At 39.1% G+C, this 27,947-nt stretch overlaps 1 protein-coding gene across 4 annotated transcripts in view; it reads left to right on the top strand.

Annotated features, from left to right (window-relative positions):
• Positions 1-27,947, top strand: part of adcyap1r1b (adenylate cyclase activating polypeptide 1b (pituitary) receptor type I) — a 119,115-nt gene that overhangs the window by 65,070 nt on the left and 26,098 nt on the right. For 3 of the 4 annotated variants that reach the window (XM_057841268.1, XM_057841270.1, XM_057841267.1), the window contains 4 exons: positions 6,393-6,535; positions 11,769-11,871; positions 17,786-17,896; positions 19,464-19,567. In XM_057841268.1, coding sequence (XP_057697251.1) covers positions 6,479-6,535; positions 11,769-11,871; positions 17,786-17,896; positions 19,464-19,567 — 375 coding nt within the window. In that variant the 5' untranslated portion in view covers positions 6,393-6,478. The remainder of the gene's footprint in view (positions 1-6,392; positions 6,536-11,768; positions 11,872-17,785; positions 17,897-19,463; positions 19,568-27,947) is intronic. The other variant, XM_057841269.1, reaches the window with a different exon arrangement.

Genomic DNA, 27,947 nt, shown 5'->3' with positions numbered 1-27,947 from the left:
GAAGAAAAAAAAAAAAAAGCATGCCGAGGTCACATGCGCCCCCCCTGGCATCGCTCTGCGCCCCCCCAGGGGGGCGCGCCCCACTATTTGAGAAGTACTGCACTAGACAAACGAGCCACTGTAAGGTGTACATATGGGCCCCTTACCAATCTGACATAAGGGCAACTAAGTGACAATTGCCGAACTGTCCAAAACATCGTTCACGATAGGGCTTGTCCGAGATGTGGTTCGGGGACCTCGTGCACACGAAGCCACAATCACACCACTCGACTCATGAGCAACTAACGGGATCAATTAGCCCCTTTTCCGCAGTCATATTTGTTATTCTACAATGTACTCAAAACTAAGCCTTTACTAAGGGGCTCGTCCGGGAGTTGGACCCGGGACCTATCGCACTGACGCAAGTAATCTCCCCAAGATCTGCAGTCATGTGCAACAACGTGACAGGATACAACATATGCAAAACTATGCATTTACTATAGGGCTCATCAGGAAGTTGGACCCAGGACCTCTTACACCCAAAGTGAGAATCATACCACGAGACACACGAGCCACTGAAAGAAGCAATTTCCCCATTATCTGCAGTCATATGTGTAGCAAATGACACTATAAAATCAATCCAAAACTAAACGATTCCTTCGGTACTCAGCTCAGAGTTGGTTCCAGGACTTCGTTCACACAAACCGATGAAGATACCACTGGAACGATGAGCCACTGATGCATGTAACTCCCCCAGGATCTGCAGTCAAATGTGCAACAACATATGCAAAACTACCCCTTTACTATTGGGATCGTCCGGGAGTTGGACCCGGGATCTCTCACACCCAAAGCGAGAATCATACCACTAGACCAACGAGCCACTGTAAGGTGTATATACGTATGGGCCCCTTACCAATCTGACATAAGGCAGCCAAGTGACTATTGCCGAACTGTTCAAAACATCGTTCACGAAAGGGCTTGTCCGAGATGTGGTTCGGGTACCTCATGCACACGAAGCCACAATTACCCCACTCGAGTCATGAGCAACTAACGGGATCAGTTCGCCCCTTTTCGGCAGTCATATTTGTTATTCTACAATGTAATCAAAACTATCCCTTTAATAAGTGGCTCGCCCGGGAGTCGGACCCGAGATCTCTCGCACCCAAAGCGAGAATCATACCACTAGACCAACAAGCCACTCTAAGGTTTATATATGTGCCCCTTACCAATCTGACATATGGGCAACCATGTGACAACTGCCGAACTGTCCAAAACATCGTTCACGAAAGAGCTTGTCTGAGATGTGGTTCGGGGACCTCGTGCACACGAAGCAACAATCACACCACTCGACTCATGAGCAACTAACGGGATCAATTAGCCCCTTTTCGGCAGTCATATTTGTTATTCTACAATGTACTCAAAACTAAGGAGCTGGTCCGGCAGTATTACCCGTGACTTCTCGCACCCTCAGCGAGAATCATACCACTTGACCAACGAGCCACGGGGAAAAAAAAGGGAATTCCGCTTTATCTCCAGTCATTTTTGCAACAATGTGACACTATCAAAACAATCCAAAACTAAACCATTTCTCAAGCATTCAGTTCAGAGTTGGATCCAGCACCTCGCTCTCACTACCCCATAATCATACCACTGGAATGATGAGCCACTGACACAAGCAGCTTTCCCAAGATCTGCAGTCACATGTGCAACAATGTGACAGTATACAACATATGCACAACTATACCTTTACTTTAGGGCTCGTCCGGGACTCGGACCCTAAGCAAGAATCATACCACTAGACCAACGAACCACTGAAAGAAGCAATTTCCCCATTATCTGCAGTCTTATGTTTAACACTGTGACACTATAAAAACAATCCAAAACCAAGCCTTTCCTTAGGGGCTCGTCTGGGAGTCTCGCTCCCTAAGCGAGAATCATACCACTAGACCAACGAACCACTGTGAGATACATATGGCCCCTTACCAATCTGACATAAGGGCAACCATGTGACAATTGCCAAACTGTCCAAAACATGGTTCACTTGTCCGAGAGGTGGTTTGGGGACCACATGCACACGTGTGAGTGTTATTATAAAATGCACTTGTCCGGGAGGTGGACCCAGGTCCTCTTGCATCCGAAGCGAGAATCATAGCACTAGACCATGCCTCCATGAGGTATACCTGGGACCATTATCGATCATATATGACATATGAGCGACCATGTTACAATTGCCAAACTGTCAAAAACATATCGTTCACTAAAGACCCTTTGAGTCCGACAGGGGACCTCGCTCACCTTAAGTGTGAACAGTGTTGGGACTAAGGCCGTTATAAATAATAACACCGTTACATAACGGCGTTATTTCAGTAACGGGGTAATCTAGCGAATTATTTTTCCGCCGTTACCGTTACTGACGGTCAAAAGCAGTGCGTTACTTACTCTGAATAAATTGAAGGAACTACCAGCCGTAGCGAGTCTACTCTGCTTTGTTTATTTGTCATCCAAGACCAGTGGCCTATACTACGAACCGAGTTCAACCTCCCCAGAAGTAATCCAGTTTACCATCGGGTAACCGGAGTTGACAAAACCTGGTTGTCTAGTTTGTGGTCAATCGGTACTACGACGTTGATTATGAGGTTGATTAGTCGAACCTGTGTCAACCCAGTCAGAGTTACTGCGCGTTCACATAAAAGGGGGCGGTGACCAGAGTCAAACACTACTTGTGACGATGGCACGGGCACCTTACTTCACGGAGGAGGAATGCGCGATGATCATGCGGAATTATGAGGAATTAAAATCCACCCTCATCGCGAAATCCAACACCGCTTGGGCGAGTAGAGCGCAACGGGTCTGTTGACAGCGAATTTACAGATCGTGTGATTTGTGAATGCGTCAATATGCCAGTTTACTTATGTCCATGAAAAGAAATAAAGCCTGCTGTCAGGACAATAAAATAAGATTTGGTACATTAACAGCAAGAAATAATTGTCACGCATCACCACACGAAACAGGATGATTGTATGTTTAGTCCCCTTGACTGGACGAATACGTATGTTCTTTTTTTTTAGTTTGGGCCTAAAAAATCCAAGTCCGATCAATAAACTTGATTTGCAGGCCCAAGCCCGAAAAATTATGTTATATTTGTGAGGACTCAGGAGAAGAAGGAAATGCGGGGATGCCATGCGTTGTTGCGTAAATAAAAGCCCGTCTTTTGTAGCGATTTTTCACAGTTAAACAAGACTGTAAGATGCATATTCAATAAACATTTATATCTTTTATATTTGTGCGTCTGTCCTATCAGTGGATTTATTTAATTTAATCTCCTCCAGTTGGCAGAAAAAAACGCAAGTTTTCTCAATGTTTAAATAGTCTACATATTTCTATGATTATTATAAATGCATCAATTTGAAGCGTTTCCATACCCCACTCCGAATCGCACGGCATACAGTGTTCTTACGCAGATATTCAGCATCACCGATGGAATACATATATTGTCCCTGGCGAAAGAGCGCACGGACAGGCACACACAATCTGCGCGGTTGTGAGGGCCTGACTCGGCGGGTTACATTAGTGACGTCTGCTGCCTAGATCAGTTGGCACAGGTAAAGAATTCCCTCAGCTGAAAATCTATATCTTTCATGGAGAACATCTTCCGGGTACGCCAGCGGATTCTGGCGGTCCCGAAATACCCGTGCCCTCCGGAGAGAGCCCCTCACAATCTGCGCGCCAATGTCGTATGGGTCGTCCAAGTACGCTGTCATTGTCAGGAGGACACGTCCGCGGAGGAGTGCTGTTTAAATAGAGCGTGGTTAATTGGAATCCTGATGTTAAGCAAGATCTAACTCTGACACGACCAGGTTTGGCGTGTGGCGTGTGTTGCCATGGCAACACTTCTCGGTTCCAACATATCCACCTTTCGTCGTCTCGCATAGCCGCGAACTTACGTCGCACGTGATAAAGTTACTCTCGAAGTTACCCTGCTAAGCCAGAAAACCGGCTTCGTAGTATAGGCCACTGGGGTGGATTCAGGTTCGAGAGTGGCGCACGTGTTTTGTTTTGTGCTTTTTCTTAGCAAAGATATACCACACAGGACGTGCTGGCACTCTGTTTCTTTAATAGCACATATAACTTCAACATTAACACAAACGTACGGCTCTCGGCAGGCAGTGTCTCTAACTTACTCCCGCATCACGTGAGCAAAACAATATTGGCGCCGTGTGCACTTTAGGGTGCCTCGGATAATTCTGTATCAGAATATTACAGCACGCACTTCTTATGACTCCAGGCTTTTTGTCCCTGCTCATTCAATTAGACAATGCTTACCTAAGCTTGCTAACGTTTCTGTGTTTGCTACACCTGAATGCTAGCCTCGTTCCCATCCCCCACTGTCAGCCAGCAAGAATGCTGCTTCCATCTTGAGGATGGCAGACGCTTTGAGGGTGACGAGGTTACCTGAATGCACCCCTTGGATAGATGCGATGGAAGTGATTGTGATTGGCTGAGGGTTAGAGTCATGTGTCATGGTAGCCAATCAGAGCTGGTGTTTTCACACACAAACCGGAACAGCGGGTGCGGCAAACACACACCTGCAAAACAGATGCAGAGGTGATGATGGCAGAGCATTCAGAGGAAAATTTGTCCTTCACGAGGTGGAGATATAAACACTATTTCAAGTCAAAATACTTGAAGTACAGTAGGCTATGTCTGCTTGACCAGTTGTCTCAGGTTGTGAGTTAGATTTAATTCATTAAACCCACTTTATATTGTTTACTGCTGATTTTTATTTTACATATATTATATATATATATATATATATATATATATATATATATATATATATATATATATACATATATATATACATATATATATACATATATATATATATATATACATATATATATACATATATATATACATATATATATATATATATGTATTGTTTACTGTTTATTTTTTTTGCACTTCAAGTGTAGGATAAATCTGTTGTTGGTGAGGTGCAATAAATATTACAAGGTTCTATAACACAACTGCCTGTCTGTTCTTCTCTATTCAACTGACTCGAATACTGCTCAGAAAATTTCAAATTCTTTGACATACAACAGCTTCTTTTTAAAGTAACGGAAATAGTTACTTTCCCTGGTAACTAGTTAATTTTACCATCGAGTAATTCAGTTACTAACTCAGTTACTTTTTGGAAGAAATAGTGAGTAACTATAACTAATTGCTTTTTTACAGTAACGTGCCCAACAATGTGCGTGAATCACACAACTAGAGTAATGAGCCGCTGAAGGGGACAATTAGCCCCTTTTCTGACGTCTAAATCTAGTCAAATAATTTTCCCCGTCTTGATTTGAGTGTTAATGCCTAGTTGAGAAATGAATGCGTCAGATTATTCCTCTTACTTTAAATATTACTTTTAGCTCTTATTAAACCCATACAGCTAAAAGTTGGTAATTTTTACACTAAATCAAGAAAGATCTATTTTCAAATAATTCAATAATAGATATTGTTCAAACCATTAAGAACATTTCAAAACTTTTTTAAGATCATACATACTAAAAATAAGTTTGTAAGGCCTTATTTTCCAGGTAGCTTTTTTTCTTATATCAAGAAATCGGATTAAAATTTACATGAAACACTGGAAGATAATTTACTTATTTCTATTTGATTTACGCCAAAAGCAAGGGAATTTAGCTAGTTTTATAGAGGCGTTTTTGCAGTGTACTTAACACTAGCCAGTCTAAAGCAGAGCCATTGGCTTTACTCATTCTCAGCATAGCAAAAGAAAAAAGAAAATTAAAAATTCCCAGGCTTCCTCATATTAAAGGCCTCCTTTTTGTTATTATTACTTGTTTCTGCTTCACTGCCATTTCATGATTTGGATGTCACTTCACTGTCAGTTTGTTTACTTAGCTACCAGTAACCACATTGAGTGAAATTTATCTTCCCTAAAATGGGAATGTTTATGGGAATTGCTACTTTTGCTAGTAATGTTGTGAATGATTGATTTTATTTATGTTCGGGGTATTTTCATAATATTTCATTATCAAATAATTCACATTTATGGGGAAAAATACATATTTTGTTTTTTTGTTTTTACAGTGATAATAGCCAAATAATCCAAAATTCTAATGTGAAAAACATACTTTAATTCTTTTGTCAAAGCTCCTTGTGACTCTCACAGTATATACTAGTAATTGTAGTCATTGAAACGGGTGGGATGAACAAGACAAAAACATTAAAAAAAAAAAAAAAGTGGTTAAGGAACCGATATTAGGTTATTATGAGAAATTCAACTTTGCGAGATTTGAGGGTTCAGACTTAAACCTTGAGTGTCAAACATTTTTGTCAACAAATGTCAACATTTTCTCCTTTTTTTTCTCTTGCTTTCAATTTCTTGTCTTGTTCAGATCTGGAGGTGAGCTGTGATACTTCTGCTTTGGTTGACTTTTGGCCATTCATGTGGTGAAAGAGAAACTCACAACAAATACCCAAAATGTTAATTGCTCACTTCAACCCGCGGGTCTTTGTCTTCTTTGTCCTCCTGCTACTGGTAAGCAGAAAAGTCCCCTCATTTTCCACTTTAAGAATATGCTGTTGTTATTGCATATTTACAGGATTAGAACATTTTTCTTATCTACCTTAAAGCTGGAACCATCATGAGAATAACTATTTTACGGGTACTGGTAACAAGAGAAGTGATCAATTAAAACATGGGGGTCAAATGTGTCAAATCTGCCATGGGAATCATAATGTACATAAGGCTTATGTGTGTGCATCATGCATGCACAGTGCGTACTTATTTTGAAGCTTCTTCGCATGTGGGTCAGTTTGCTTAGCGCTTGTCAGACTGTGAATTACTGCGCATGCATAAAACGGTGGTATGAAAAACTATCTGAACCTTTTGGAATTTCTTACATTTCTGCATAAAATCACCATCAACCATCTGATCTTTGTCAAAATCACACTGATGAAAAAACAGTGTCTGCGTTAACTAAAACCACCCAAACATTGATATGTTTTCAAATTTTAATGAGGATAGTGTGCAAACAATGACAGAAAGGGGAAAATAAGTAAGTGAACCATCACATTTAATATTTTGTGCCCACCCCTACTTTGGCAGCAATGACTTCAACCAGACGCCTCCTGTAGCTGCAGATCAGTCTGGCACATCGATCAGGACAAATATTGGCCCATTCTTCCCTACAAAACTGCTGTAGTTCAGTCAGATTCCTGGGATGTCCGGCACTGTCTTTAGGCCATGCCACGGCATCTCAATGGGGTTCAAGTCTGGACTTTGACTTGGCCACTCCAGAATGTGTATTTTGTTCTTCTGAAACCATTATAAAGTTGATTTATTTCTGTTTTTTGGATCATTGTCTTGTTGCAGCAACCATCCTCTTTTTGTCTGACAGACGGTCATTCTTCCATTAATGATTGCAAGTTGTCCAAGCCCTGAGGTAACAAAACATCCCCAAATCATGATGCTTCCTCCACCATGCTTCAAAGTGGGGATGAAGTGTTGATGGTGGTGAGAAGCTCCATTTATCCTCCACACATGACATTGTGTGTAAAGATACACTATAATATCGGTCGCCGATAATTATCGGCCGATAATGGCAATTATGACGTCACACAGATAATCCAGATACTAAAAAAATTCAACCGATAATGCAGTCCGATAATTATATACTTGAATAAGCCTCCAAACGTGCACAACCGAAGAATTCAGCACGCCGCCTCCTCAACCCCTCCCCTCTCTGAAGCCCCTGAGGGAGGAGGGGTTTAGTAGGCGGAGTTACACGACAAGAAATAGTTGAATATTATGGCGGCTGTGACTAAAAAAACAAAGCTCTCGCCATCTGCGAAACATGTACCGCAGAAGTTCCACGAGGCCGAAAGAAAGCGTCCTCATTCAAAACCACTAACCCAGCATCCATTTAAAACTGCATCACAAAGATTTTTGGAACGAATACGAGGCTGCTGCTAGCGGGAATGCTAAAGCTATTGTAAACACTAAGTTAAACTACGGGGCTTGTGACGATACAGAGTCGGGTTGTTTGGGAAAGCAGCCCGAGGTGGGTGGTAAACTCGCATCTAAGGCTATACACCGGCACGACTGGAGACAGATAGTCGGCAAGTAGCCGTCTTCCGATGGAGCCCGCCGCTCTAGCCGGTCCGGTGTTGTGCCGAAAAATAGCCGCCCCGCGTGAAATGTCCCCCTTGACGGGAACGCTCATTTATAACGCTTTATTGAGGTGAAAACATCAAATGTTTTCATGGACGCATTACAGCAATGGATTTAGGACTGTAAAATCAGTGTTAAATAAATAAATTAGACAAAATACTAGTATTTTATTTTAGTAACAAATCGTGGACTGGGCCACATAACCCATCTTTGAACAGAAATGTATTAGTCTACAGGTTTTCACGACCATATCTCAATGACAATCACACAGGTATGACATTTATTAGTTTAAGCAGAGTAAAATAATACATATATTCACGGTACAAGAAAATCGTTTCCATGTCCATCGATTGATAAGAAAAAGCTGTACGAGTGACGTGTGGGCGCTCAATAATAAAATAAATAAACAAATAAATCAAATAAACGCTCAATAAAGCGTTATAAATGAGCGTTCCCGTCAGGGGGGACATTTCATGCGGGGCGGCTATTTTTCGGCACAACACCGGCAGGCCGCCGCTGCCCCGCCGTTGAGCCCGGTTCCCCGGCTTCAGGACCTCCGGCGAACACCCCGGTTTCTCGAGCGTTTCCTCACAGCGTGCGAGCAGAGCCAGGCCCCGAATACGCCGCGGCGAACCAAACAGGTGCGGGCGGATTATCCGGTACGAACGTAGCCGCCGCCGAGACGAGACACGATTTTTTTTTACCGAAATGACCTGAGAGCCAAAGCCCTGGATAAAAAAATAATGCAGTTTATACAACCACCATTCTTCATGAAAAACATGCCAATCACATTTCCACCACGTACATTTGGAAAAGTGATGTCCAGTATGCAAGCTTATCATGGCGGCACAGTGGTTAGATGATCATTTAAACATGGAGAAAACGAAGCATGCATGAATGCATTCAGTATTTAAAAATGACGAGCAGTCAGATGACTTTGTAACGCTGCCTTTATTTTCGGCTTAACAAAACTCAGTCACAAAACAACACGCACAGAGATGCGAGCTCCAACTCCATCCAAATAGTACTGCCGTGTATCAGTTTAGCTGCTGCAAAGCAAATGTCATGAGTGCCGCAAATGTAAACAAAGCGCTGCAGAATGGGTACATGACATCTCGCTCTTTTGAGTTAATCATTTTCACAGTGTGCAACAAAGCACATAACATTAGCAATCACTTTTCAAATTAATTTAACTTATTTGTCTGCTCAATTACAGTCACAGTAGATAATCAAAATTTATTGGCACTTATTAACACTTATAAATTTAAATATGCACATTCCTGTTGTAATGAAATAACAGTAATATTCTGTAGCCACCAATATTATTCAAAATCTTTTCTTCTTCCAAGTTTTTTTTCAGGATTAGGTATAATAATGTATTGCTTAAAATAAGGCTGTTAAGATTATTTTCAGCTAGCTATTTTTCTTCCAAGAAATCTGAGAGAAATACACTTGAAGCGCTGGCAGATAATTTCACTTATTTCCAATAGATTTACACTTAAAACTGACTAGTTTTAAGGAGGTGTGTTTTGCAGTGTATTAATGTTATATATATTAGGAATGGCTTACTTTTAAAAGCATTTTTGTGCAACTTAGGTATTTACGCTGTGTAATGGTAAACCTTTGGCAACAATTACTTACAATGTCAGACAATCTGTCATTATTTAGATGTTGGAATTGACGACTTGTTCATATTTTATGTTGAAAAAAAAGTAATAAAATATATTTTTGCACAGTAATATTTTCTTTTGTGTATACTTTGAAAATTTACATAGATCTTTTAATAGAATTATCAGCTTGACGTTATCGATTATCGGTTGGAATGAGGAGGAAATTATCGGTTATCGTTATCGGTAGAAAAATGTATTATCGTGCATCACTAATTCTGTGTTACTTCCAAACAAATGTACTGTGGTTTCGTCAGTCCTCAAAATATTTTGCAAGAACGTCTGTGGAGTGTCCAAATGCCTTTTTGCAAACATAAAACGAGCAACAATGTTTTTTTTAGACAGTAGTGGCTTCCTCCGTGGAGTCCTCCCATGAACACCATTGTTGGCCATAGTTTTACATGTAGTTGATATGTGCACAGAGATACTGGACTGTGCCAGTGATTTCTGTAAGACTTTAGCAGACACTTTAGGGTACTTTTTTACCTCTTTGAGTATTCTGTACTGAACTCCTGGCGTCATCTTTGATGGACGGCCACTCCTTGGGAGAGAAGCAACAGTGCCAAACTCTCTTTGTTGGAGACAACTTCTCTGACTGTCGATTGATGAACATCCAGACATGTAGAGATGGACCCAGCTATATACAAATCAACAATCCTCGATGGCAGGTCTTCAGACAGCTATTTTGACCGAGCTATGATGCACATCAGACAATGCTTCTCATTAAGACAATTCTTACCGGGTGTGTGTTTTATAGTGGGCAAGGCAGTTTTAAACCACTCATCAGTGATTGGGCACGCACATGACTTAAATTGGTTTCAATTGCTCTTTAAGTCTGCTTAGGCAGACACTTATCTATTTTATTTATTTTCCCCCCTTCTGTCATTGTTTGCATGCTATCCTCATTAAAATATGAAAACCTATAAATGTTTGGGTGGTTTCAGTTAAAGCAGACACTTTTTTTGATCTGTGTGATTTTGACAAAGATCAAATCACATTTGATGGTGATTTGATGGAGAAATGTAAGAAATTCCACAAGGTTCAGATACTTTTTCATACCACTGTACCATGTTTTATATTGTTTGTTGTGTATTTTCACATCTAATTAGACACTTAAAGCGATTCCCTCCAAACTGACCAAATCATATTCGAACCATTATGGCTAAAGACATCATTTTTGTAGCGAATTGCGACCCATGTAGCTTGATACATCTCAAATAGGACTCATGTTAAAGATTCCCAACCCCAGTCATAAGATGGTGTATGACACATTGAATCCCACAACAGAGACATGGAATTGTCCCTGAGAAAACACAACATGTTACTATGGCGGACCAAATGGGACAGAATGAAATATATAAATACATCTTTAAATGTGTTAATGTGTTAATTCCCATTTTAATTAAATTAATGGCACATTTAAGTATTTATTTAAAGATGTATTTACTGAATGTATTTCATTCTGTCCCATTTGGTCCTCTATATATTATAGCTATTACAGGACAAAGAAAGAAAGTGTCTCTGGTTTGACCCCTTCATGTGGAGGTCCAGGGATCTCAGTTGATGCCGGGATCTCTTGTCCCAATTGTGCTGAGGCCACATTGGATAAACGGAATTGCATAAGCAACTCTGTCTCTATGTCTGCATTTCTAACAGATTGCAGAAACACCGGACATGATCCTCTGTTCAAAGTTCATGTCTAAATATATTTCTTTGTTTTCACTAGAGAAATGCCCTCCTTTTGGTTGGCTTAGGGGATAGTGACAGCTGCTCTTACGTGATTTAATTGGTATGGTCGGTTTAGTTACACAGACCCAGAACTCTTGACTTCTCCGCAATCTTTTTGAATCACAGTGAAAATGGTAAAATTTTTCCCAGTAAGATACAGGCGTTTGACTCTCTTTGGTGTGTGTACCCATGCTGTTTTACAGGTTTCATGCCAGCAGGTCCCTTATAACTGTGTCATCAAGAGGGAAGAAGAGAAATGTTTTGAGATGATGGCTTTGGATGAGGCTGGGAATGATTCAGAATTTGGTAGGTTTGTACATGAGCACTTAATTGTTTAGCCAGTAATGCCATATGTTGTTCTGTATGGCCTATTGTTTGTCAAAGTACAGGGTGAGGCCCCCCCAAAAAAGGGAACTTTTTAATAATCCAATAAAATCTAGAATGATAGACAAAAAATATTTAATTAATTGTAAAGGAAACTTTAAAGTACCTATGACAGCAAAAAGCATGTTTATTTAATATTTTCCGCTGTATTTTATGCTCCTGAATGAAATGGACCGTTTGGATGTGTGTGGAAGCGATCGATATACTTATTTAGTTTTTTTAATCCCGTGCCAGGAAAATGAGCGAGTTCCTGTTTTGACGAGGATTGCTAATGTGACGAGAGCGGGACAGTCATCTTCAGTATCCAGCGACTGCGGATTCAGCAGGTTTTGCGGATTATTTCGTTTATTTTTCGCATCACGCCAGCCAAACGGCTGCAGAAAAATGTTGTTGCACCAGGGAGAGGCATGTGAGCCTTTTTGGGGTTTCAAAAGGTTCCCATTCACCGGTGGATATTGGCCAAAACAAGCCCTACTACCGTGGGACCAATGGATTTACGAGGAATTGAGTAAACATCATGTTTTGTATTATGTCAAATACTGGGATCATTTTAATACTTAGGTGGCTTGCATTTTGTGGCTGACATGCTCCTTGTCCTCGTGGCCGACGACCAGATCGAAATGTTAATATAAACTGGGTGAATTGAACTGATTTTTTCATTAAAAAAAAAAAAAAAAAGAGGTCATACTCTTTACATTTTGTTTTTAAATTTTCATCTATATACAGTGTATCACAAAAGTGAGTACCGTATTTTTCGACTACAAGTCGCACCTGAGTATAAGTCGCACCAGCCATAAAATGCCCAACGAAGAGAAAAAAAACATATATAAGTAGCACCGCAGTATAAATCGCATTTTTGGGGAAAATTTACTTGATAAAATCTAACACATAGAACAGATATGTCATCTTGAAAGGCAATTTAATATAAAAATACAATGGAGAACAACATGCTGAATAAATGTACAGTGTACACTGCATGAACAACGAAATGCGAATATACTGTCCTCACCAGGACGCTACGGCTCGTCCTGGCTATACAGCAAACTCCCAAATGACGATGCTGGACGTCCGTATAATTTGCTGAATCAATTTGGTCCTCGATACCAAACAGGTTCGCATCAACGTAAATAAATGAGGCATGTTTGTGCTCTTCTTCACGTAAACAAGTGTGAGTGCGCCCCCACGAGGGCTTGAAAGCGCCACAAACTAAAAGCATGCATTTCAATATGAAAAATGCAATAATACAATTCAACACACATTGCCAAAGGCAGAACGCGAACGTGGCCATAGCTATTTATTCAGATAACTATAGCATAAAGAACATGCTAACAAGTTTACCAAACCATCAGTGTCACTCCAAAACACCAAAATAACATGTGAAATGATATCATAATGTGTTAATAATTTCACACATAAGTCGCTCCTGAGTATAAGTCGCACCCCCAGCCAAAATATGAAAAAAAAACCCGCGACTTATAGTCCGAAAAATACGGTACATCCCTCGCATTTCTTTTCATGGGACAACGCTGGCAAAATGACACTTTGACACAATGAAAAGTAGTCTGTCTGCAGCTTATACAATATAATAGAGTTCATTTATTTTCCCCTCAAAATAACTTACATATAGCCATTTATATATAAACCCCTGGCAACAAAAGTGAGTACACCCCTTAGTGAAAGTTGTCAATATTAACATACAACATGTCAAATGTCAATATTTTGTGTTGCCACCACTATTATCCAGAACTGCCTTTACTCTCCTGGGCATGGAGTTGACCAGAGCTTCACAGGTTGCCACTGGAATGCTCTTCCACTCCTCCATGACGACGTTGCGGAGCTGCCGGATATTTGAGACTTTGCGCACCTCCACCTTCCGCTTGAGGATCCCCCAAAGATGTTCTATTTGGTTCAAGTCTGGAGACATGCTTGGCCAGTCCACCACCTTTACCCTCAGCCTCTTCAGTAAAGCAGTGGTCATCTTGGAGATGTGTTTGGGGTCATTGTCATGCTGGAACACTGCCCTGCGACCCAGTTTCTGGAGGGAGGGGATCATGCTCTGCTGCAGTATTTCACAGTACATGTTGGAGCTCATGTTTCCCTCAATGGAATGTACTGTAACTCTCCAACACCTGCAGCACTCATGCAGTCCCAGACCATGAAATTCTCACAACCACGCTTGACTGTAGGCTCACCTGGTCACTGCCACACATGCTTGAGACCATTGGAACCAAACAAATTAATCTTCATCTCATCAGACCATAGGTAATGGTTCCAGTAATCCATGTGCTTTCTTTTGTTTTGTTTTGAGATGTCTTCAGCAAACTGTTTGCGTGCTTTCTTGTGTACCGTCTTCAGACGAGGCTTCCTCCTGGGGTGACAGCCATGCACACCAATTTGATGTAGATTGCGGCATATGGTATGAGCACTAACAGGCTAACCCCCCACCTCTTCAATCTCTGCAGCAATGCTGACAGCCCTCTTGCGACGATCTTTCAAAGAAAGCAATTGGATATGAAGCTCAGCACGTGCGCTCAGCTTCTTTGGATGACCAACCAGAGGCCTTTCTGAGTGGACCCTGCTCTTTTTTTAAACGCTGGATGATCTTAGTCACTGTGCAGCAGCTCAGTTTCAGGTTGTTGGCAATCTTCTTGTAGTCTTGGCCATCTTCATGTAGCACAACAATGTCTTTTAAGATCCTCAGAGAGTTCTTTGCCATGTGGTACCATGTTGGAACTTTCAGTGACCAGTATGAGTGAGTGTGAGAGCTGCACTACAAATTTGAACACACCTGCTCGCTATACACACCTGGACCTAGTAACACTAACGATTCACATGACATTTTGGAGGGAAAAGGACAAGCAGTACTCAATTTGGACATTTAGGGATGCAGTTTCTAAGGTGTATACTCACTTTTGTTGCCAGGGGTTTAGATATTAATGGCTATATTTTGAGGTATTTTGAGGGGGAAATAAATTAACTCTATTACTGTATATAAGCTGCACACAGACTACTTTTCATTGTGCCAAAGTGTCATTTTTTCAATGTTGTCCCATGAAAAGATATACTTAAATGTCTGCAGAAATGCGAGGGGTGTACACACTTTTGTGATACACTGTAAGAGTCTAACGATATACAAACTTCAACTTTCAAATGCTGTGAGTAAAAAAAGCCTTTTGGTTTTTACTTTTGGACTGAACCTGCACCAAACCCTCGTAGCGAAGTACGTATTGAACCATGACTTGTGTGTATTGTCACACCCCTAATATATATATAAATATATTTTTCAATATGCAGGTGAGGCTCTGAATCTCCTGCCTATCCTGTCTTTGATCTAGTTGTTTTGATTAAAAAGAAATCACACAAGGTTCATGGATACGTCACTCAAGAAAAGTTTAAGGCAAGTGACTATTTGTGGTAATAGAAAAAAAAAAAACCCAGATTATTATTATTTTGTAAGGACAACGCCAACTTGGTGATGATAATGCACATTCAGCAGGAAAATAGCACGTTATTTTTAATTAATTGTACCTACCTGGACGCTACGAATTGTATGTAAAAAAATAGTTGCCCAAGAGTTTAAGATGACGCTCGCCACGATAAATGCTAAGGAGAATGCAAAAGCTACTCAACGCTCCGAACCAGCTAGCCAGTCATCATTGTATTTACAACGGCGTCACCGCCCTCTTCCCTCCTCCCACTCTGCTGTCTCTCTCTGCCAGGCAGCTGTGACAAAATCAGACACCTTGCGTTATATTTTCAACCAAATTGTAGTAACCCGCCGCTTCACATCCTCAGTAACGGTAATGGTGTTGCAAAGATGGGAAAAGTAATTAATTAGATTACAGCCTACTGAAAAAAAAATAACAACGCAGTTATAGTCTAAAGGCTGATATATGATTATGTGTAATGGCAACGGCAGACCTCCGCCATCAACGAAGACCCAATTTACGACCTCACGCTGTAGCCCAGGGGTGGGCAAACTATTCCACAAAGGGCCGCAGTGGATGCAGGTTTTTGTTTATACTCATCATGAGGACAACCTTTCACCAATCTGGTTTCTTACAAGTGCAATCAGTTAATTGCAGTCAGGTGCTTCTTGTTTCCACTGAAACCTCATTGGTTAAACTGTCTGTTCTGAATCAGTTGGAACAAAGACCAGGACCCACTGCGGCCCTCGAGGACCGGTTTACCCACCCCTGCTGTAGCCTGACGTGCACCTCCACAAAATCCTGACTATGCGTCACGTCAACGCGCGGTGACGTGACGCGAATGGACTGTGATTGGTCTGCTGAGACTGTTGTGCCCGGTTCAGCACGAAATCACTACCATTTACAAACATTCTTTCGCTACACTCAAAAATGGACCAAGCCAACAAGAGGATAATCGAAGCGGTCCGCAAGTATGAACACCTTTACAATGTTTCGTCAAGGCATTATAAAGACTGCCAATTGGCAAGCAATTCGTGGATGGAGATTGCTGAAAATACGGGGCTGGAGGTCAGTGAATGCATAAAAAAAATGGAAGAACCTCTGAGACAAGTATGTGCGTGTTCGGAAGCGAATGGCCACACGAAGCGGTGACCCAGCCGGCCAAAAACTGCCAGCTTTTTATTTATGTTGTATTTTTGGTAGGGGCAATTTACCATTTATTTTGTACACATGTTTGCTGTGAGCCTGTGACTTATTTACAAGTATATGAAGAATATTGCACAGGTTTGATGTCAAAAGAGTTGTTTAATTTTTAACAACAGACGATTTATACCAGGGGTCCCCAAACTACGGCCTGTGGGCCGGATACGGCCCGCCTCCACATTTGGTCCGGCCCCCTGTACAAAAAAATTTGTTAAAAAAAAACAATTTATTTTTTCAATAGTGCTATTTATTTCCTGGCTTTTTTCTGTGAAGAGCCCAGAGAGGGTTATTTGGTTATTATCTATTTAATTTAAAATGTTATTATTATATTATAATTTTATTTACTTTTGTTACGTGAAGGATCCAGAAAGGGTTATTTGATTGTGGCTTTCTGAAAAACAATAAATTTTTACATTTTGGCACTCTTGCAATCGTCACACCTTTTCTGTTACAAACTGACCCCGGCCCCTCATCAGAGAAGAGAAAAGTTATGCGGCCCTCACAGGAAAAAGTTTGGTGACCCCTGGTTTATACCCTTAATACATTATCACTGATTGAGAGTGCCTTGGTGCTTTTATGATAACGTGTTTACCATCAAGGCTTCCAACGCAGTTTGGAGAGCTCCATAGCTGCCAGAAATCTGCCATGTCTTCCCACTAGCTGGATGTAGGACACGGCAAAAAAAAAAAACGCTTGCTTTGTAGGCCTCAGACAGTACGCTGGACAGTTTTTGACGCCAGTTTGAAGCTTGCTTGCTTCCACCTGAGGCTAGAATTTGTAATGTGACTGCCAGTCTCTGTGTGGCATCAACAGTCGCACAGACCACCTCGGCAACAGTCTCCTTTGTCGCCTACGCCTCAACATTTGTATGATCAACAATTGTTGTTCAATGTTGATGAGCTGGAAGTGCACATCAAGCATTCCAACTGTGTTGCCATTGTTGTCTAACCGGAAGAAAACTAAAGGAATTTGACAAGAGTCCCTCAAAGCCGTATACACACAAAGCCACACCCCTCTAGTGGCTTGGCAGTGAATTACAGAACAATGTGTTCCCTTGACGCAGAACTTCGAATGCTCATTGTCAACAACACAATCAAATTTAATGCTGTCGATAACTAACCCTTTCCTCTTATAAAGCTAAAATTGAACTGAAACAAAAAGAGGAATGCCATTGTGAGCAAGCATCTGTGTTGTTGTATCTTTAGGGTGTCCATGGATGTGGGATAACCTAACGTGTTGGCAACCAGCCAGCATCGGTGATGTGGTCGAGGTTAACTGTCCTGAACTATTCTCTCAGTTAATGATTGAAGACTATGGTGAGTTCCTACAGCAGTGTTTCTCACTTTTTCAGATTAAGAAGCACCACCTAACTTTACTTTATAATATCTGAGTATACTGCAAAAATACATTTCCTTAAAACTAGTTAAATTCCCTCATTTTCAAGGTAAATCTACTAGAAATAAGTGAAATTATCTGCCAGTGCTTCAAGTAAAGTTTACTCAGATTTCTTGAAATAAGAAAAATAGTGTCTAAATATGGCTAGCTGGAAAAAAAGCTCTACAGACTTATTTTAGGCAATAATTTATTAAATGTAATCTTAAAAAAAGCTTTGAAATATCAGAAATGTTCTTTCACTGCCAAAACACACCTCCTTAAAATGAGGTAAATCTTGAGAGAAATTAGAAAAACATCTAGATTAAAATATGTTTAACACTTATTTTAAGCAATAAATTAGTATATTTAATCTTTAAAAAAAAAAAGAAGCTTTAAAATGTGTGAAATGTTCTTACAATGCAAAAATACACCTCCTTAAAACTAGTTAAATTCCTTGTTTTCTATGTAAATATTTCAGAAAGAAGTGGAATTATTGGCCAGTGCTTCAAGTAAATTTTACACATGTATAATACTTTCCTGCCTTTTATTTATTTGGAGTTATGTTTTGTTGAAAAGCACTTTGAGGACCTTTCAGGTTTTGTAAAGGGCTATATAAATAAATTTGATTAATTTAGATTTCTTGAAATGAGAAAAACAGCTTTCTGAAAATAATCTTAACATAATCATTTTAAGCAATAAAATACTATATTTAATCATTTTTTTAAAAAAAGCTTTGAAATGTCAAATGTTCTTAATTCAAAAATAGATATTGTTCAAAGCATTATTTGAAAGCGATTTTTTTTCTTGATTTAGTTAAAAAAAATTATCAATTTTTAGATGTATGGATTTAATAAGAACAAATAGTAACATTTACTTAAGTGGAGTAATCTGACACATTAATCTGTTAACTAGTCTTTAACACTCAACACAAAATGGAGAAAATTATTTGACTAGATTTAAGATAAATAATCTGATGAAGACGTCATAAATTTGCAGTTTATGAAAACTACTTAAATTCCCTTGTTTTCATTGTAAATCTACTAGAAATAAGTGAAATTATCTGCCAGTGTTTCAAGTAATTTTTTCTCACTTAGATTTCTTGAAATAGGTATCTAGCCATAGATATCTAGCTGAAAATAAGCTTAACAGACTTATTTTAATCAACAAATTAGTATATTTCATCTTTTAAAAAAGTTTGCTTGTCAGAAATGTTCTTAATTAAAGGATAATTTTGTGTAAAACATTATTTGAAAGCAAATGTTTCATGATTTAGGTGAAAATTGGCCAATTTTTAAGAACGAATAGCAACATTTACTTAAAGTAAGTAGAATAATCTTACTCATTAATCAGTTAACTAGTCTTTAACACTCAAAACAAGATGGAAAAAAATGTTTGACTCCCTTAAAGAAAAATAAACTTAAGACTTTATATTTGCAGTGTACAGTGCTATGTTAACATGAATTAGGAATTTAGAAATGATCATCCCTGTCATTTATATTGTATTTGCAGAGGTGGGGAAGGTTCGGCGTAACTGCACAGAGTTTGGCTGGTCAGACATGTTCCCTCACTACGCTGACGCTTGTTTATATGAAGAAGGAAACAACAGTCATCCGGTTTTTACAACACCACAAACACTAATACAACATTAGCGATAAAGTACCTGCACTGCAAAAAACACATCTCCTTAAAACCAGTTAAATTCCCTTGTTTTCTGGCAATGATGTGAGGCCAGGGACTAGTTTTAGTAACTGCTGACGATGATCACTGGCACCTGGTCCCAGGCTCACCCATCTGTCCAATCCTGCAATCAAGGCAGTGACAGACACACACACACCCACCCACAAGGAGGTGCAGCGGGGCTCAGGGATGAAAAATGTTTGTGATTACAAATGATTTAATGACAAAGGACTATAATTCCACTAGCCCATTTTTAGTGGCATTACTGCATGGCGTCTGAGATCTCGTCCGGATGTACGCTGAATGCATAAAAGAAAAAACAAATCATAATATTACTATAGACGGAAAAGATTACTTCCTTAATCAAATTTTTATTGTTAACACAAACACTGACAATAATTCCGAATTTTGGGAGAAAAATACATCGAAAGATTGTGTTTACAATACACACAGTTTACATGGCTATGGAAGCCCATTCCCGCCACTCAAAAAAAAAAAAAAGTATGAAAACTTTTTTTTTTTTCAACAAAACAAGAAGCCCATTTCCACCAGTAGATTAAAAAAAAAAAAAAAAAATCTCCTCCACCGGAAATGTTTTTTTAATTCATTTTTTTTACTTCTCAGAGACCTTATGCACAAGCTAAGCTAAGCTACTTGTATGTAGATGTAGATGTTGCACACTTGTAGGCTCCAGCCGATTTAGATGTTGCACTCAACGGCAACCTTATCCGTGACTTTGTGAAGGTATCGTATACTTTTTCTCGACAAAATGAAGTAAATAATGTGTATGATATCATAGTTTTATTCACCCAACCATTGTGTACAGGTGCTGAGTTGCACTACGGTTGGAAGGGGGCAAAGGACATCATAGAAGTGAGTCACTTACCGTCAAATTATAGTTGTTTTAAAGGAATATCGCAATATGAAAATGAGCCTCCAGACCCTGGAGAGAATGCTGAAGAAGAACAAATTGAGGAGGAGACGAAATAATTTATTATTATAATTATGTTGCTACAACACATGCTAACTACTAGGCTAGTAGTATTCAGTACGTCTAATGTTTGTGTACACTGTAAAATATTAAAAGTTGACTTTACTAAAAAAATATATGCAAACTTGCTGCCTTAAAAAAATTAATTTATGTTGACTTAGATGAATTAGATTTGATTAACTTAATTATTGTGAGTTGGCAGTACTCAAATTAACTTAAAAAATTTGGATTATAGTCACTTGTTTTTATTGAGTTGGCAGTACTCAAACTAACTAAAATAACTGGATTACAGTAACTTGTTTATTTTGAGTGTACAGTACTCCCATCATATTCAGGTCAACTTAATTTTCTTGACCTAAAAGAATTCCACAATAGAAATTACATCTGCACATACTAATTTCATTAAAAACACATTATCTAACAGTAATGACCCCCAAAACACAATAAATGGAGAACACTCATTGGATTAATTCAATGGAATTAAAATTTACTTTAAAATGCTCAAAAGTGCATTTAATGAGAGACACTGGCTCCTGGCAGGCTGAACGGTGTTTGGTTAATGCTCAGTATCAATGAACAATCAGTGGATTAATTATAAACCTACTTTTGCAAACATTTTGCACCTCATACAAAGTATAAGTACCTAAAATAACCTTTTGCTACAGAAATTACTGAATAATACCTGAACTGCATCAATGTCCACTCCTATCCTGTAATTTCCAAAGACTAACAGGCGAGATCCTATTATCATAATTTCAGGACATTAACTCAGCATTGAAGACATGGCGTCAAACTAGTTTCCCATTACAACATGAGCTTGAGCTCTGGTAAAGCTAACAGTTCTGATTTCTCCAACAATATTAGTGATCAAAACTGGAACTACAATCAACGTTGTGCCATGGTTTAAACTGTGCAGCAGTGATAAAATAAACATAAAAATACAGAACTCCTTTTAAAACACACAACTCAGTTCAAATTCAAATTTCACTTTAACACCTGATACAGTAAACAAGATACTTTGTTTTTTTCACATCACTAAAAGAGTAAATGCAAAACGTGTACTGGAGTTATACACCTGAGAAACCTAAAATCTTACCAAGAATATGTGTCTTATTTTTATGCAAATTCTAATTTCATATTAAGCTTTTTCCTCAAAAAAAAAAAAAAAAAAAAAAAAAAAAAAAAAAAAAAAAAACAAAAAAAGTAATTTCTATTCTTAAATATTTCATTACTATATATATATTATTATTTTTTTTTTCAATCAAAGAAAAAGTCATGTCAATCAAAAAAATTTGTTTGAATGCAAAAATAAATTTGTAAGTCAAAAAATATGTTTGAAAACTATTTTTCTTTGAAAATTTTTTAAAAAATTTTAATTCTTTTTTTTTTTATTGAAACAACTTTTTTGATTGATGTAATTCTGCGTTTGGACCACATTTTGGCTAGGACATTTGTGTCTTTATTATTCAATCCAAAAATAAGTTGCTTCAAACAAAAAATGTATATTTTCAAAATAAAATCACTTCAATTAAAAAAAAAACAAAAAAAACAAAAAAAAAAAATTGTAGAAAAAAATGTTTGAATGTGAAAAAATATTTGAGACTCAGAAATTTACGCTTTATTTTTCATTGAAACTGTTTTCTTTGATCGAAGCAATCCTTTTTGTTTTTGAGCCATATTATGGGTAGGACATTTGTGTCCAAATCATTCAATCCCAATAAAAGTTGCTTCAATCAAAAAACTATTTTTAATCAAAGAAAAAAAAAACTTTTGCAAAAATATTTTTTTGAAAAAAATTTTTTTTTTTTTTTTAAATTGACGTGTCACTTTTTTTTGAAAAGCAAAAAGTTTTAAACTTTTTTTTTTTTTTTTTTTTTTAAGGTGGAAAAAGTTTTGAAGGCACTTTTTTTTTTTGAAGTGGAAAAAGTTTTGAAGGCACTTTTTTTCGGTTGAATCATTTAGACACGAAGATCCAACTTCAACGCTACTTCTGACATGTTTGAGTGGCAGGTGATTACGCCAATGGCATAAAAGCAGGAAGCAAAAATAATGGCCACCAGGGCTCCATCCAGCCATCGGACTCTGCTCGAGTCCAAGCCGAAAATAGGGCACCGGTTCGGGGGGGTGACATCGGCATCTCACCGGTGTGCCGGCGATGGTACGGTGCCCTGTTGCGGCACACTGGCGGACCCCGATATCACTACCCCGGCGCGGAGGCCGGCTGTTGAGTAGACGGCCCGCAACTGACACGACACTCATTCAAAGCTGAAGCGACGGGGCTCCCGGCGCGGGCTACTGGGCAGGCTAGTGTCGGGCCACTCGTCGGCCACTCCCATACCGGCGCGTCGCGACACTGCGGTTGGACCCCGATTGCCAACCGTCACGTCAGGGCAGTGGGTGAAGTTCCCCTCTTGAATCACATTAAGCAGCAGCGCACCATACCAGCGCGGGCACTCCGGTGAGATGCCGATGTCACCCCCCCGTACCAGTGCCCTATTTTCGGCTTGGACTCGAGCAGAGTCCGATGGCTCGATGGAGCCCTGGTGGCCATTAGTCATTCTTTTATGCCATTGGTGTAGTCACCTGCCACTCAAACATGTCGGAAGTAGCGTTGAAGTCGTATCTTTGTGTCAAAATGATTCAATCGAAAAAAAAAGTGCCTTTAAAACCTTTTCCACTTCAAAAAGAAAAAAAGAAATGCGTTCAAAACTTTTTCCACTTTAAAAAAAAAGTTTTAAACTTTTTCCTTTAAAAAAAAAGTGACACGTCAATTAAAAAAATATATATTTAAAAATATATATATTTTCAAAAAAATATATTTTTGCAAAAGGTTCTTTTTCTTTGATTAAAAATAAGTTTTTTTTTATTAAAGCAACTTTTATTGGGATTGAATGATTTAGACACAAATGTCCTACCCACACTATGGCTCAAACACATTTCACATTTCTTTGCTTTTGTGTGCAGTGAAGGTCGAATAAATACTGCTCTGAAAGTTAGTCTTGATATGGGCAAGTAACCATTTGCCTCAGCTTAAGATGTCCTCGCAAATGGGTAAAGAAGTCTGCTTCTGAGCAGGGCTCCACAAAGTTGCACAACTGACGGTCAAATGCAGTTTCTCCACTTTTGCCTGCATCTTTTTGAGAGTGCCATGTCGATAGGTGTACTTTGAGTGCATTAAAAGATTTAAATGTGCAGAGGCAGTCCTTATGAAGACATGGGAGTAGGGATGTCCGAGTGTGGTATCCATGTTTTAAGCGGTAATGCTTAAGCAAGTAGGCTCTTTTCAGCAGAAAATGTGCAGTACTTGCAAGTCCACTGCATTAGAGAATACTGCTTTGGCTGACCTGAAAAGACATGATAATTTCAGCATTGAGAACTTGTTAGAAAAAAAAAAAGTTAAATTTTTTCTTAACTGTCACAAATTAAAATGTCCAATTATTTTTAATCACAAATTAAAATCTGCAATAAATTATTTTAATATTCACAAACTAAAATGTTTAACAATGAGTTATTTTTAAATTAACGTAATTGATTATTTTTGAACATTCAAATTGAGATGTACAATTAATTTCTTAATCCATCTGTAAAAACATTAATGCATGTTTGTTATCCCAACCCATGAAACAAATACAAATATTAAATGATTCATTGATCAGTGTATGAAACATACCTGTAATTGCTGAGACTGAGGTATGTGTGGACTTTTGACCATTTGCTTCAGCCTGATTGGGGGATGGTGAAAAAGAACACAAAATTAAGGCAACAATTTCAAAATATAGGCACATAAATGACCAACCTTAAACACACCTGGTTGTTATGGCGTCGAGTGTGATCTCTGCACTCTTTCTATCTGTATTCCTATATTAGGTTAGACCAAAGTTAAAGTGGTGAAATAACAGGGGGAAATGTGATCTAGTCCTCTGATTTTTGCGATTAATGCATTTTAAAACAATTTCAAATTATCAGTGCAGTTTGATCAAACATGGAGGGGGAGCACTGCACATGAAGAAAAGCAAATGGAAGGGCAGATGACAAACACTCTAAAGCAGGGGTCCCCAAACCTTTTCCTGTGAAGGCCACATGACTTTTCCCTTCTCTGATGAGGGGCCGGGTCAGTTTGTAACAGAAAAAGTGTGACGATTGCAGCAGTGCCTAAATGTAAAAAAATTATTGTTTTTCAGAAAGCCATAATTAAATAACCCTTTCTGAATTCTTCTTGGAACAAAATAAAATAAAAATAATTATAACATAATATAATATCATATAATAATGAATAATAATAACACAATTAATTAAATAGATAATAACCAAATAACCCTGTCTAGGTTCTTCACAGAAAAAAGCCAGGAAATAATAACACTATTGGGGGGGGGGGGGGGGGTTCAGGGGGCCGGACCAATTGTGGAGGCGGGCCGTATCCGGCCGGCCCGCGGGCCGTAGTTTGGGGACCCCTGCTCCACCGCAAGAACCGATTACGTTGGCGCACATAAGGTCTGACTGTGCATTTAGCTCTTACCTGAGCCGAAATAGACAGGCTGAAGCTGACTTAATTCTAGCACTAACTCTGTAAATAAATCACTTTATCGACATTTCTAACATTTTTACGCGAGAAAGTAGCCGTTTAGATCCACAACGTGCAAATTCGGCGCTACTCAAGCTAGCCGTAGTGATTAAGGCACTTCCTGTTAGTTTCACAAAATAAAACACCCGCTAACGATAGAATTGGTGTTTTTATTTTTAAAACAGGAAGCGAACCTCCCCTCGGTCTAGCTAACTTAAAACCGCTCGGTAACTGTTTTAAATCGGTTTTAAAAACCTCTCCCATCGCCTAAAAACGTTACGAGCCCCGTCTGTCAAGAATTCAAAACGCCGGCCGGCATAAAATGGGAGTCTACCATAAACTGTAGTCTACATTTGTTTCTGAAAATGATGAGGTTCCTGTCACGGTCATATAGCATGCTTGCTAGCGGTGATATTTGATGTAATTGACACTTCTCCTCCCTGGCAGCACACAGGCTACTACACTACAACAAGACAAATCGACGGTTTACAAAAGAGTAAAATATGTACTTACCAAATCAGTGTGCTGAGGACAAGTAAACCCACAATGGCGAAAATAACTGAGAAAGGTGTTGGAAAGAGCGCGAAAGTGGGCAGGGCAGATCTGCGCATGTCTGATAGAACGCCCAAAGGACACTGGGTACAAGAAATTATTTTTTCTAATTTGACTTAACTGGGATATATCAAGTTAAGCAAGTTCTCCAACCCCAAATTACTACTTACTTATTTAAAAGTAGTGTTCACAACAGGTTGATGAAAATTGAGTTAAGTTCACTTATCACATTTAATTAATTTGAATGTTAGCATTTACAGTGTAGGGTAGTACAATTATGTTCAATTTAACTACACAAAAGTTAAACACAAGCTTCTTACCCTAAATACATACGTGCAAGTGTTACAATTTTTTTGTGTGTTTTCAGGTGGAAAACGCTGTTAGGCAAGCGAAGAAAACTTGATGTGCCCACAACCACACTTACTGTACGTTGATTGACATTTGACATATATCGAGACTACGTGCATTCTACTTTTTATACATGCTGCCTAAAGTTGTGGATGACTTTAATGATGGAAGGTTATGCTCCACCTTTCTTAATGTTTTTCTAATAACTTTATAAATTGTGATTTATAGACATGTTTTGCACATGCACCAGTTCTTAGAAGTAAAACAATGGAATCATATTGTCTCAAAGTTTTATGGTGCTTGATAATCTGCAATAAAAAAAAGAACATACGACTTGTGTTTACATGGGACATGGAGATGAGCTCATAATAGTCCAACTATAACCAGGTGAAAAATACCTTGTAGTATTTACTTGTTACAACAAAATCTGTTGCAACACTTCTGCATTCGGCAACCGTCATATTTTTTGTAATTTCGCCTCATTTTGGTCACTCACGTGGCCGGCTTATCAATCTACACCTTATATTAACACAGGCTGCACACATTGTTAGAGTTTTGTCCAAGAACGATCAACGAAGTGATAAGAACATACATACAATCTTTTAGTTGGAAACTAAAGCAGTGAGCCACATAAATTAACTTATTGTCTGCTCGTTTCGATTTAAAGCGATTTCGATTTTTTTTTTTTTTTTTTAACACATTTTCCCTCTTTGGCTCTCAATTTTATCTTAAATAGTTAAACAAGGACTGGAAAATTCCCAGCTTTAAATTTAACCTCCCCTTATGATTAATTTTGGCAAAAACCCAGCGAATGCCGTCGAGGACCCCATGTTGCAAATAGGGGCCACCGAAGGCCGGCACTCCTTATTTTGAACAGTGTTCTTTTCTAATCAGATTTCGCAACTCTAGGTGGCATGCCAACGGCTGTCTCCCAGAACGTTAACAGGGGCGCTTCTTATTTTCTCGGCTTTATTTCGAACATTACTAAGCAAAACAAAACGTCCACTTACTTTAACAAGAGACTACACAACACCATAGCAACTTAACATTGAAACAACAACAGTGGCAGTCCACTCCGGCTTTCCCATTTTAATTGTCACTTTTCTTGTCTTGGAATTTCCGCACGGAAGCGACAACAGCCCATGCGCCAACCGGGAAGGCGGAAATTTCGCGCGTTCACTCCTTATGTTAACCCTTTGTACTGACTCCATGTTCCAAAAGTTTGAAGGCGGCTTACCAAAAATAGGTTGACAATTTATTCGTCGACAATGGTCAAAAAACAAAGCAAAAACAGACGACGGAGGAGCAATGCCCGATCCAAAACAAGGCTACATAGAAAAGCTTCCGAGCAGCGAATAACGTTTGTTATCTCAGTGTCCAGTCTTTTTGAAGTCCATGGTGGAGTGGGCCGGCCGAAGGTGTGTCCGGGCGTTGCTTTGGGATCATCCCTCTCTGGCCAGTTTTGGGCGGTTTAGGTTTGTGCGTGGACGGGACGTGGTAGCCACAGCGACCGACGTTGGTCTTGATGTCCCAGGCGCCCGCTATCAACTTTGTTATCTGGGCTGGCTCTACTTGTTTTAGGACAAAGCGCTTTGTCCATGGAGTTTGCTGGGAGAACTGATTGCAAGAGTTGGTGTGTCAGTCTCATTGACGCACACGTTGGGCTTCTGTGACAAAATGGCGTTGTGTACCTATTCAGCTTCTTTTCATTATACTATGGTGTGCTATTTATTTTATATTAGGTGTGTTAGTGTAGTACAGTCCTACAGTAAATATGAAAATGATACTATTCCCTGATTAATTACAGTGCTGCTCGAAAGTTTGTGAACCCCACAGCGATGGTCAGATTTTTTGTAAAAAAAAC

This window comes from Corythoichthys intestinalis, chromosome 7, assembly GCF_030265065.1.
Source record: "Corythoichthys intestinalis isolate RoL2023-P3 chromosome 7, ASM3026506v1, whole genome shotgun sequence".
In the NCBI taxonomy this organism is placed as follows: Eukaryota; Metazoa; Chordata; class Actinopteri; order Syngnathiformes; family Syngnathidae; genus Corythoichthys; species Corythoichthys intestinalis.
Note: the sequence above shows the minus strand (reverse complement) of the source record. Positions and strands in the feature narration are given on the sequence as shown.